General features: G+C 44.1%; 1 protein-coding gene across 1 annotated transcript; it reads left to right on the forward strand.

The window, feature by feature from the left end:
* Window positions 1–2,234: 2,234 nt before the first annotated feature.
* Window positions 2,235–13,637, forward strand: chrnb1l (cholinergic receptor, nicotinic, beta 1 (muscle) like; the record flags this gene model as incomplete). The annotated part of the gene is made up of 11 exons (XM_079184627.1): window positions 2,235–2,322; window positions 4,040–4,173; window positions 4,542–4,586; window positions 5,084–5,193; window positions 5,543–5,651; window positions 5,832–5,979; window positions 6,116–6,301; window positions 6,610–6,833; window positions 6,919–7,103; window positions 13,151–13,289; window positions 13,484–13,637. 11 exons carry the CDS (start codon window positions 2,235–2,237, stop codon window positions 13,622–13,624), a joined length of 1,509 nt encoding a protein of 502 aa, XP_079040753.1. The 3' UTR covers window positions 13,625–13,637.
* Window positions 13,638–14,045: the final 408 nt, after the last annotated feature.

Raw genomic sequence — 14,045 nt, forward strand, 5'->3', positions numbered from 1 at the left:
CACACACACACACACACACACACTCTGGTGGCGGTTACCGGACCCGGCTGCATGGGCTTCCCTGATATTTCTATGTGTGTATTAACACTCATGCATATCTGCGGTGTGAGCTGAGCCGTTTGAAGGGTGAAAGTCTGCAGTCAGTCTCGACAGCTCATTGAGCCGACGGTGCTGATTGAGCCTCAGTGTTACAGACCTGGCAGCATTAGCGGCGCAAATTGTGTTGCATTTAAATTGCACTCATTTCTATCTTCTATCTTAATACTTTGACCTTGCAGGAAACTGTAGCATTGAGAAGACAGATACACAACAACACACGTTGGTCATTCTGACTGGTGGCTTGCAGGAGGGCGAGGTAGAGACGTTTTCTGATGTAACACCTTTATGTGCAGAGAGGATAGTATGACCTCAGAGGCAACAGAAGGAGGGAATAGAAAGTAGAAACAGAGAGGTGATGCAAAGAAGGTAAGCATTTACTTATCTTGTGTAACAGACAAAATAACTCCACGACCCTCGAAATACAGACACAACCTTCATAAAAACCAACATGAAGGATCCAAGAAGCAGCAGAATCCAGAGTTCGTTCTCAGGCCTTCACCTCATCGATCATAACACTCGTATTCTTCTTGTCTCAGAACTTCCCTCACCATTTCTATGGCAACAACATCTCTCTCTTTATATCGTATTCAAAATGCTTCTCTCTCCTTGCCTCAAGCTCACCTCACACTCCAAATCAGCGAGGCTGAGGTGTTCTTTCTCAGCTCGAGTCAAGTGAATCCAGTAGAACCCCTTCAGCACTATTGACAACACCTCACTACCAAGAAGTTTGGTAACTCTGGACTCTACTTCGGCAGCTTCTTCCTGGAAGTTCTCCCTTCGCAGCATCTGTGGAGCCGAGGCTTTCAGCATCCTTCATTTAAACTCCCATACATATATTAGCCGTAATGGCTTAGAGACATATTGAGTCACACCAGCTCTGCTCTTCAGAATGATGTCTTTTATGCTCCTGCAATTTCTTCACATCTCCCTTTCTTTTACCACAGCTCTGATATAGAATAACATCAGGGCTGTTACTTAAAGTCACATGACTGAGTCCAGTCTATGTGCTGCTTTCAGACCATTTATCTCCGTGTCCCAGGTATCAATATAGACAAAAGAAAACCGAACAATTAGCATCAAAACTTCAGTCAAACAACACCTGCCTTCAATTTGTTTGTACCCAGATCTAGAAGACATTGTTATTATGTATGGTTTTGCTCGCAGCCAATTGCTGCTAGCGTTCTTCGATTAAATGTGACGTGTGATTGGCCCACTACCACAGCTGCTAATACGATACCCGCACTAATCCTGAAGATAACTGTTCTTATAGCTGTATAAAGGACTTCAAATTGGTAGATTGAGTTCCTTCGGTAAACTAATATGACAATCAAACCCACAACTCATCAACTCAATTCTGTTCATTTGTTCATTCTGTTTGAAATAACACACAGCATGAATTCCACCATTGTCGCCAGACACAACGCAGCCCGTTGGGAATGATGTCACTGCACCAAAGGACCGAGGCAGGAGACCAATGTGTGAAGGGATGAAAGGTAGAGGAGATTTGATTTATCAGGGAAGGAATGGGGGGAGAGGTCAACTGCAGGATGAAGAAGCCATGGAAAGTGAAATAAGCAAGAGCACCACCCATTAACCACTGCAGCCCCAAACCGCCTCCAATCATTCCTTGGCCAGACAAAGTGAACTCCGCCAACTTGTCCCCCCCCCCCCCCCCCCTAAAATATCTCCATTGTCACAGCTCATTGACATTCCTCTACCCCGTCCCACCCCCTCCGCTACCTCTTCCTCCCACCCACCATCCCCACAGTGCAAACCGCAGATTGGCGAGCACCAACAGGTGCTTGCCCCGCAGGCTTCCCAGTACAAACACATTCCGACCCTCTCGTCACTCCCAGCGTGCGCACCCAATCAGGCTGTGGTTTCACCCATGGAGCCATGGCCCCAAAGAGACGACGGCGACAGGAGAGGGAGAGCTGAACAGTGTGTGCTGCTGAAGGTGCCAACTAGCTGCAATCCTGCTGAAGGTGTGCGTGTAGCTGAGAGACAGAGAGGTGTGTCTTTTTTAGGACCCATTGAGATTCCAGGTGAGGGTCGCGGAGGGGTCAAAGGGCCGATATAGCAGAGAGAGGGGCTTCTGACTGAACATAAAAGTGTAAGATGTCACGACTGTCATGATGGGACAAATGAAGATGAGCACGGTCATTCATGCGAGGATGAACGCATTCGTCATCGTATGCAGCTGCCTCTGTCTCACTTTTGCCGGTAAGGACATTTCATGGAACGCTCGCTGCATTTGTGTGGATTTTCCTTCACGTGAATTTGGATGTGAGGCATGGTAGCCTTTGTTGGCACTAATATCAACTTCTTTTTACCTGTAAACAAGCAGAAATATGCTGCTGCTGTGAACTGCACAGTGGCAGGAAGAGATGGCGAGAAAGGGGGAGAAAAGAACAAATATATGTCTCACTGCCTTTGACTTTGACTTCTGACCCTATATCGGGCTTGAGGAGCTGCCCTGTGCTTGTTGGCTACCTGTCCTCCCATTCCCCCGTCTGTCCTAACACCTCGACCCAGAGGGGAATCTTTTCCACCTCCGATTTCAAGCATACACGTAAAAATGTAAGCATTTCTGCACTCAGGGTAGCTACAGTCATCAGATCAGATAACACGCGTTTGAAAACCCACTGCACTGTCAGCTCAGTGAAATTGGTATTGATTCCACCTCCCCTATTTGTTGGTTTTTGTGTGGATAAAATCATAATTAGAATCGAGTTGGGATGACTAGTTCTTATCAGTTGATGGGCTTTGACTTTGACCTTTCGCCCCCTCAGTGGGAGTGTAAAGGAACCCTTCCGGTTGTTGACCTCCACGGGGGTTGTCGTGTGTTGTTCCTCTCCGTTCGTGGGGCGATTTTATAACTATTTCCCCAAAGAGAAGGAGCAACAGCAACAGAATAGAGAGAAGAGGAACACGGGGGGGGGGGGGAATGCCATGGAAGTACCAAAGAAGTCCATGTTTAACTTGATTAGCTGGAAAATCAACAAAAAAAAAACAAGACCGCCTTATTCCGGAACATATAATGAACCATATTAGCACACCATTGTTTGTTAATCAGAGTCTATTTCTGTCCCCGATGGAGCCGGTATCCGAGACATGCCTTTGATGCCGTTCCCCTGCTGCATATCAATTACATTAGCTCAGTCACCTTTGCTACCCGTCGTACGCCACCAGCACCTGGCCTGCTGACTGCTTCTACCGCGTGTCCTGTCTGTCCTTCTCTTGTCTTTTCCACACGTCGCGCTGTCCCATGTGACAGCCCGTCATCAGTAGGTACGAACACACATTTTTGGAAGCGGAGTGCGAAATACCAAATTCTGTTGCTGAGGTTCCTCTGCAAGGTGAACAGAATCGTACTGAACAACACATTTTGTTTTCTCTCTTCTCTTCCACATATCTCCAGTGTTTATTTCCATATCACAAAGTAATATTATATACACTATGCTATTTGCGCGACACTATTAGAATCAGTCCACCCATACTAAGTATACATGAGCATGCAGTATATTTTTAGCAGGCATCATCCCTGTAGGAATTGAACCCCTAACCACTGGAGGCCTGGCCCACTGATCCGCTGAGGACACACATGCTCTGGTTGAGCTGGACTTCATCCCATTTTAACAGCGTTGGTCTTTTACCTTCATTTACTCTTGTCATAGCTCTTCTGCTTTAATCCACTTTTTGTGTGAGGTGTATTCATCAATCAATCAAACTTTATTTGTACAGCAATAATAAGACAATTTGACATGGTAAAGATATACAATAAAACAATATGAGACACTTGCACACACAAAGAGTAACCTCATACAGATGTGGGATGTGAAATGACAGAATTATAATTACGGGTGGTGGTGGCACTAGATTCGTTAGGTATCGCTTTCCCCTCATCATTTCTGTCTCTTTGCATCGTCCTTTCATCCAGGAGCCTCCGAAATGGAGAGGAGGCTCCATCAGAAGCTGTTTGAGAACTACAACATGAAAGTCAGACCAGCTCCTAACTGGGAGGACAAGGTGATGGTTCGAGTGGGGATGACCCTCTCACAGCTCGTCAGCCTGGTAATCACACACACACACACACACACACACACACACACACATGCACGCTCATACATGCAAATACTTCTGTACAAATTATTTGAGTCCTTGGACCTTTACTGTATATATCAAGTTGTTTTTATGAAGTCATGTTATGAAAATGCAGTGCTACCCTTCAGCAGTCCAATCCCACACACACACACACACACACACACACACACACACACACACACACACACACACACTATTGGCCAGATCGCTGCTGGGTGCAATTAGTTTCCATAGAGCAGGATTGAAAGTAACAGCACTGTCATATACAACAAGGTATGGTGGCATCACTAACGTATCTCCGCGTCTCTCTTTCTCTGTCTCTCTCTACGTCGCTACAGAACGAGAAGAACGAAGAGATGACAACCAACGTGTACATGAACCTGGTATGAGGATGAAAGCATTCGTCTTCATCACTGAGCCGCTGCTCTGCCGCTGCAGCTCCCGCCTCCTCTCTCTCTCTCCGCTGCTCGCTGTCGCTCTGGTCCTCAAATGGACTTGTCACTTTTTATAACCAGAAATAATTTCTTGCTTTATCTCTCTTATTCTCGGTCTCGCTCTTTCATTTCTGTCCCTCTCCCTCACTAATTACAATTCAGGACTGCTTGTGTGTGTGTGTGTGTGTGTGTGTGTGTGTGTGTGTGTGTGTGTGTGTGTGTGTGACCGCGGTGTGTCTGTCTAGATCAGTGGGATTTAAATGACTTACCAAAGACAAGATAAAATAGGATGTAGATGGCGGGGACATCGGGGCACCGTAGTAATGATTTCACCTCTTGTCTGCTCCTTTTCTCACTTTTCTTTTTTTCATTTTTCATGCTCTCTACTGCCTCCCTTCCGTGCTGCCTTTCTTCCGTCCTTATGTCCTTCTTTCCTTCCTTCCCAGGAATGGATAGACTACAGGTTGTCATGGAAGCCAGAGGACTATGACAACATTCAAGTTTTGAGGATTCCTCCCAACAAAGTGTGGCGTCCGGACATCTACCTTATAAACAAGTGAGTGTCCCATTTACATCGTGAAGTAACTCACAGAGGATTTGCCAGCAATGCAATAGCAGCGTGTCTCTAGAGATGTCAGTGTCCGTCTGACAGTCGGTCGCTCCACCACTCGGTCACACTCCAGATTGAAATATTTAAAGGACCAGTGTGCCGGATTTAGAGGGATCTACTGGCACAAATGGAATAGCACTTTAACAATATCAGGTTTTCACCATACGATTATCGTGTCCTATATAATTCGCGATATAGATAAAATTGCAATATCTATAGAAAACGTTGTTTATTGTGTGTGTTCATTCATACACTTAAAATACGAGTGTATGAAGTGCTTTGTCTCTCCCCACAGTAATGACGGTCAGTTTGACGTGGCTCTCTACGTCAACGTCTTGGTTTACAATGATGGGAAAGTCAACTGGCTTCCACCAGCTATCTACCGCAGCTCCTGCTCTATAGAGGTACTGTCTCTAGTTGTATGGCAAGCTGGGAAGGACAATTTATGGCCCGATTGTACTACAATAATACCTCAGGTTTAACTTCATCTCATATTTTAATGAAACTTCATCCAGAAGTCCATGAAAGTGTGAAAATGCCCCTTTAGAAAATGATGAAGCGTTTGCTAATGTCCACTCCCACAGGTGTCGTACTTCCCGTTTGACTGGCAGAACTGCACCATGGTGTTCCGCTCGTACACCTATGACGCCTCTGAGGTGGAGCTGCAGTACTTTCTGGACGACGAAGGCAAAGAGATTCAGGAGATCGTTATAGACGAGAACGCTTTCACTGGTTGGTGCCTGCATCGATTTTATCCGGAAGCTATAGCCCTGTTTCTTAAAATGTCTTTATCACCATATTAATGCATGCTCAAAATATTTATAGTAATAATAATAATACATAGTATTACCCCCCCCCCCCTCCACAGAAAACGGAGAATGGGCCATCTGTCACAAACCCTCCAGAAAGAACGTGAAGGAGGACCTGTACGAGGACATCACCTTCTACCTCATCATAGAGAGGAAGCCTCTTTTCTACATCATCAACATCATCGTGCCCTGCATCCTCACCGGCGTGTTGGCTATATTTGTCTTCTACTTGCCTCCTGGAGCAGGTCAGCACGTCGGACATGTTCTGATACTGTGACTCCACATCACCACCGAGATGGAATGTAGGAAAGGGGCGACTGCCCGTTGATACAGTGTCTCATGTCACGTCTAATACAAACGAGGCAGGGCAGCCTATATACTATAGATTGAACATTTGAAACATTTTTAAAGACAAAGCCAACTCATCAATGGCCACAGCAAAAGGTCTTGTAATCATGTCTTAAAGTTCCCCCTTTGTCAACATGAAATAGAAGCCAGCAGAGTAATATTTGCTGCTTCACTGTTCTAATGAATTCTCCCTTTATGTCTGCAGGAGAGAAGATGACTCTCTCCATTTCCGTCCTCATCGCTCTCACTGTTTTCATGCTTCTGCTGGCTGACAGGGTCCCCGAGACTTCCCTTGGCATCCCAATCATTGTCAACTACGTCATGTTCACCATGATCCTGGTCACTTTCTCTGTCATCCTCAGCGTGGTTGTCCTCAATCTGCACCACCGAACGCCCAGCACGCATATCATGCCGACCTGGGTTCGAAAGGTGAGGCTAGGTTTTAAAAGGATTCACTGTGCACCCGTCTTTGAGAAACCTTGATGTCTCTGAGTTCTTTACCTCAACCGCACAGGTGTTCATTCACTTCCTGCCCAAGTACATCGGCATGGCGAGGCCAAACCCAGAGGAGCCTCTGTTGAAGGAGGAGGAGGAGTCTGGTGATGACTCGCCCATCCGAAGCTTCAATGGCCGGCAGCCTGGAGGAGAGTACTTCTTTCGAAAGATCAACCCTGATCTCGTCATACCCTGGAGGGGCCGGTAGGTCAATCGGCTTAACCATTCCAAGTGTCTCGTTTGATCGAAATGAAAAAAAGTACATCGGAAAAGCTGCGAACTGGCAATTTGTTCCGTCGATAAGGTGTTTTCCAATATCTGACTAACTGGGGAAAAGTTATTCTGGTCATCTGAGGAAAGAACTAAAAAACAAACAAAACACATAGAACAAGTAGAATTCTATACAATTTAATTTACAATTTACAATTTAATACACATATTTAAATATATAACAAATTTAAACTAAATTTTAATTGTGATCTGATGATATTGAACCTCTAAGGCTCCTGAGACCAAGTCTGACTGAAGGCCGTCACACTAACAGGAAGACTACAGCATGCACGAGGGTGATACGCAGACACAGATGTAATATAAAATGCGTTTTGCTCTGCCTTCGTAAAAGCACGGTAATAAATGTGTCACATTCATTTATCATTCCTTGTGTGCGCAAAGAAAAGAAAATCTGTATAATAAACCTCAAAATACTGAGAATAAGCAAAGGCTCCAAAGATGAACCAAGCTCTTGGGTTGAGTTATTGGGAGACGTTAACTGCCCAAAAGGTTATAGTGCCTATATTCTTACCTGCCAAGACCGTTAAACACCACCGACCTGAAATAAAACCCATCAGAGTCATTCATCCGGATTCAGCCGCTTTCCACCGCTAAGATGTGCTGATCCTGACGTTACACTAGCAGAAAGACATTTCTATTAATGTTAATAAAACCCAGCGCTGGGCATGAATCTTCTTTTTAGAGTGCGCCAAAGTGTGAATGTTGTATCCGATGCCAGGTTAGCTATTATAGTAAGGTACACGGTGTGCTAGACCTGAAATACAGCCATCTACAGCTCAGGCAATCTGTAAAGACGGTAACAGTACGTGACCTTCCTTCAGCATCACACATTGAATACAGCCGAATACAGAAGGTTTAATGATTCATCTGCATAACACAAGAAAGAAAGTTAATAATTATCGTTAATAACTATTTATGTTATTATTCATTTGTTTTGCTATACCCAGATTTCTGAGTTCTAGTGTTGGCCCAGGATGTGTAGGATGTTTGAGGTGAACTTAACGCACAGAGCTTATTTTTCATGCTAGAAGCGTGACAACAATGTTGGACCGTCATAAGTTGGTTCACCACTTCTATTATTTGATGGATTGCCATGACTTTGCTGATCCTCTGACTGTTCCTCTAGCACCGCCATGGTGCGGTTGACATCAGTGGTTTGGAATGAAATGTGTATTTGGTCCAGCGTGTTTAGTGCCAATTAGCAAATGTTAGCATGCTAACGTGCTAAACTTGGTAAACATTGTCCGCTAAACATCCGCATGTTTACATCGTCATTGTGAGCATGGTAGCATACTGACATTAGCATTTAGCTCAAAGTGCAGCCGTGCTAGCGAGGTTTTCTTTCGTTTTTTTCAAGATCGGCTGTTAATTAAGCAGCGTGTGCAGGATGTCTTTTTTACTATTTTCTGTTCATGGAATTGGAGTTTCTGTAGCTGGTGATCTTTCTTTGTCTGTTCTCAGAGCCTGGGTGTTCAGAGCAACACATCTTAAAGGAACAGCGTGTAACATTTCGGGGGATAAATGGGCAGAAATGGAATATAATAGTCATAACTATGTTGTAATCCGTGTATAATCGTTATGTTTACGTTAGCTTAAAAAACGCCATTTAATTATACATGGAGTATACAAGACGAGTGGATCGTCCGCCATGTTGCACTGCCATGTTTCTACGGCAGCCCAGAACGGACAAACTGAACACTGGTTTACATTATCTGAAGGTAGAGATGTGAACTGAAACCCGCTATTAAACGGGTCCCGGCGTATTGATAAGCCCTGACGTTACTGGTGTTTTTAGTAGTACTAGAGCTTCTCCAGCTACACACACACACATTGACACAAACACACACACAAGGCCGTGGTGGAGACAGTCAAGTGAGGATTACTGGAGTTACGGCAACTCCGCTCATTACATTCGTTAGTGAAGAGCCCAAACTTTATCAATACATCTGTTCAACACGCATGAGCATGTAAACGATGGCTGAGACCAAGCAGCCGAAATATTATTCATTTCATTTACATTTTAGATTTGTTTCCACTGAGATATTAATGACTTTATATATCGTGACTCTGCTGTCGTAAACAAATACTGTTGTTGCTTTTTAGACAATATTTAGTTTTATTTAAAATATAAATAAATTATAATCCTGTTCTGAATGTATTCATTTTTAGAATTATATAGATGTTTTTAAAAGCAATTACTTGGTCATGAGAAAGAAGTATTGATGAGAGTAGCTCCTTGTAGTGATAAGATCCCAAAGATACCGATCCCGACCTGAAGGCCACCGTAGTTCTCGGGAAAGGAAGGAATTATTGTTGTTTTTATTGTTATTTTATGTGCAGTATACATGTGCAGTGGTAGACAAGTAAATCCTAGTGAGGTGGACATAGTGCAACATCAATTGCAATAATGCGTTACTTACCGTGTTGTGCCTCTAACCATGCTGACTTCACTCTGGCTAATCTGCCAGTATAGCCTCAGCCTTGCCACCCAGCGCTGGCATCATGAACGGCTCCACGGTGCTCTGAAGCAGGCCCTTTGCTGGGCATCTCTCATCCCGTTCCAAAGGCATCATATTCAGCCCCAGCTAAGCCCCACACCCGCGTCCACAGTCGCCAGCCACTAAGCCTCTGTTTAGTTTGGACATTAGGGGGTAATCCCGCAGAAAGGAGGCGGAGGGAGCGTGAGCAATAGATAGGTCTAGATGAGTGGAAGGGGAGGCCGGCGATGAGTGATCGGGGCAGAGGAGGATTTAGTCGTTCTTACTGTGGATGAGATGGTGGTCGGGCAACCATCACTAGTCCGTGTTGTGTACTCTTTACCTTCATTCATCTCTCTTTATCTTGTTATTCTGTCAGAGACCTGGTTAGAAGCCAGCTGCTGTCCTTTAAAACACATGTTTGCTTACATACATCACTGTGTGTGTCCTTGTTTCTGCTGTACATCACCCGTTGGTGTGTGTTTATGTCAGTCGATATTATCAATCATTCTATTACTCGGTGCCCAGATGTAAATGTATACACCTATATGCAGCAACAGTGCTGTACATGTGCTGGTGTGTGTGTGTGTGTGCTGGTGTGTGTGTGTGTGTCGGAGTGAGAGGGGCTCCGTGTATCCGCAGTAATGAAAACAAGCCGTGGAATGTGGGTGGCATGCAGCATGTAGAGCGCCACATAGCTCAGCCCTGAGCTGTGGCCACACACACACACACACACACACACACACACACACAGCACCATTCCTACGGGTGCTCATCGGTCGCTCATTTTTATTGTCCTGCAGTCCATCTGTTGTCACGCTGTCTCGCTGTGACTCTGATAACTTGTCCCACTTCTTCACTGACGCCTTCCCCTCTCTGCTGACAGAGGCCCTGCGCATTAATAACATCATGCACACCCTGTGTACACTATGCACGGACTGTAGACGTGCACTGAAGGGCCACTCCGGACAGGTGCACTGTGGGGTCTGGCCAGACTCCTTCAGGAAGGTGACACACAGAGTTCTATCTGCCTTTAATGTTTCTGTATTCTTAAAAGTGTCTTGTACATTTTAACATGTGAGCAGATGAATTGGTAACTGAGCAAAGCCAACAGCTACAAATGAGTGAGCAGAACTAGAAGAAAGCAAAGAACATACATGTAGACATGAGGAACGTAATGCAGTCGAGACCAAAAACAAGTCAATAAATCAGCAGAGATGAAAGCTCTTTATTTACTTGTTGGGGAGAAATATATTTTGATAGAATGTATTAAGTTACTAACTTTGACTTAAAAGAAGGCAATATGTTGTAAAGCCTGTTTTTACAGAAATGTATGTTAAAAATGGAGAAAACAGTATTCGACGGGAAGTGTGACAAATACAGTTATATACTGTATATATGTGGTTATTCTACTCCTCTACTTCTTTGTTTACTGTATGTTACATTTTCTCACGTGCTGCATGTGCAATGTTGATGGATTAATCAGGTTGTAATGTAAAAGACATAAGTACGTAGTGTTCAAGAGCTGCAGAATACTCGTGCAACAGCCGAGTCTTCCTGATCCTCTCACGATGCGAATTAAATATTTTTTTAAGTTCAATTCAGTTTCGTTGTGACCAGCGCAGAGTGAAAAAACAGGGCTAGCATTCACTTGTGAATCAAACTTGAAAATACACAAAAATTACGCATGAAACATGTAAAAAGTAGCGATAACACTTGAGAGAATGCAAAATACATCCACGTTTTACAAGAGGCGAGGGGTGAACGGGGGGATGGGACGCACAGGGCAGCGGGAGGAAGTGGAATCTGTAGCAAACGATTATCACTCTATTTAAGTGTTTGCTTCAACCTGTGTAACTGTGGTCAGACACCAGCGCCTGTGACCAGACCTGCTGTATAAAAACAGTGTATACTGTTGGGTCAAGTGTGCATGAATACTGTAAATGAAGGGTGAGTCTGAATCTACACACAGGCTACACATACAGTATAGTCTGTTACTCTGGTTACCAAAGACTGACACAGGGTAAGACGTGTATCTCGTATTAGAACTATTTGTATTATCGTTGTTATTGTTATATTTCCCCTTTTCTGATTTCAAGGATACATAATTGTAGAGATTCTTTAAATGCCTCAGGTATATCATCCCAATCATTTATTTATGGTGGAGCAGTTATGCTCGGAAGCATGAAGGCACTACAGGAACGCTGCCTTCAAGACTCTCGCTCCTGGTATGTTTTGCTTTGTGGAGCAGCTGTGCGAGGGGAAGAATGAAGGGGTCAGAGGTCACGGCTTCACATGAATGTCGACCCAGTGTTGTGTCGGTGTCACCCCTGCGTCAGTGCTGCCGCTGTCACTCAGCGCTCAGAGGAGCTGCACGATCTTGTCAGGACTACGTGCTGCCCGCTAAGGAGCGCCGACGCTGACATCTTCGTCTGTACCGGCGTGTCCTCCACCGGACAGCTAATGTCAGCGGGGGTTTGTGTCAGCGCAGGTGAACAATGCTGTGCTAGTGACTCCTGACATGCGCAACATACATCTGAGCTCATTGAGCATTTGTGAGGGCTGTTCTGTAACGTCTTCCAGAGGACATGCGTCTGAGCGTTAGCGTGACATTCTCAAAGCTCAATGTTTCTTATGGAAACGGCTTCTTGCTTTGTCCATATGTTCACTGGAATGAAAACTAATAAGACTAAATATTAACCATAAAATAAAAATCAATGGATGAATAATGGTAAAAATAAAACTCCAAAAATACAAGTTTTCTATTCATACTTAATGCCTATAATTTCTAATATTTACAACATGCACTTTTCTGTAAGTTATTCTTTTCAATCAATCTTAAACACCTCATTTCTAATAATTCATTATTTATTAAAGATAAAATAGCTGGGACCTTGCACCATCATTTGTAATTTGCACCTCCGTGTATCTATATTTCTTATATATTATTTTACACATAATATAAAATACTAAAATACAATATGATTGATTAAAAAAGAAAGGGAGGTAATGGAAAGAGATTTGATACTTAAAAGCATAGACGTATTAAATATGCAGTTTAATACTAAACTGAGGTCGGTCTACAGCTAAAGAGAGATACCAAACCTCTGTTTAACGGTTCTGTTTATTCACTTTCTGGAAGAGTTTGATCTGAAGACTGATAACACTCTAATGTCCAGATTAGCACAAAGATCACTCATCATCATCATCATCATCATCATCATCATCATCATTATTATTATTATTTCCCAAAATGCTTCCCAAAATCTTTCATTTAAAGCAAATGACAATAGTGTTCGTAAAACTAGATTTGACTATTGCATTATAAAGTATTGTGAAGACAGATGTTTTAACAGTGATATGTTAAAGCACCAGCACATGGCGTAGGTGTAGAACATTTTGGGGAAACTTGGAACGAGGTTTGAAAGACTCATTTCCTCGTTACCCATCTTTCCATCACCGTCCCCACTTCTTTTGTTTCAGGTGCGACAGCACGGTGCACCTCCAGCGGCTCCCGGACACTGACCGCTACTGTCTGATCCTCCCTCCCAACCTGAAGTCGGCCATCTCTGCCGTGACGTACATGGCCGAGCAGCTGAAGAAGCAGGACACGGACGACACGGTGAGAGACGCGCACCACCCGCCGCGCGCTGTCAGGGCTGCTCGTTGTTTTCCGTCTGTCTGCAGCTCTCGAGCACAGAGTGTTCCAGACATGCCCCGACAATGTTCATGTGCCATTGCATACATACAGCACATTGCTGACTCAGTGCTTCCAGTAAGTGCTTTATTGTGTGCGTGTGTGTGTGTTTCTTCCAGATGACAGGGGACTGGCAGTACATCGCCCTCGTGGTGGACCGTCTCTTCCTGTGGTTGTTCGTCATCATCACCACTCTGGGCACCCTGGCCATGTTCTTGGACGCTAGTTTCAACTACACGCCCGACAACCCCTTCCCTTAGAAGACGAAACAACAACTACTCTAACACAGTCGGAGCTCGATCCATTGTCTGGTCGTCACTTCTCTCTTATCGGTGATTTCTGAGATCACCGGATTTGACTTTCCATAAAACACCTATTCCATATTTCTGTGGTGAGCGTATGAAATGTTCTGTAAGGTCATATCTGCATAAAGTAGAACCATGGAGACACAACCTACATAACAGAGTCCATGTGTAGATTTATAGAAGGTAAATGTGGTGACACTCATGTATTTAACACATTGTGATAATTGTTTTTGTTTCAGTCTGAAAGCTTGAAATACATTTTGTTCTCGTAAGTGACAGTGTTTGTGCCTTCTGTGTTTTGTGGAACTTTGTCCTCTGCATGAACAGGTTACACTCAGTGGTTGTTATGTTGGGCTGTGGGCAGTAGAGGGCAGTA

Source organism: Pholis gunnellus, assembly GCF_910591455.1.
Source record: "Pholis gunnellus genome assembly, chromosome: 23".
NCBI lineage: Eukaryota > Metazoa > Chordata > Actinopteri > Perciformes > Pholidae > Pholis > Pholis gunnellus.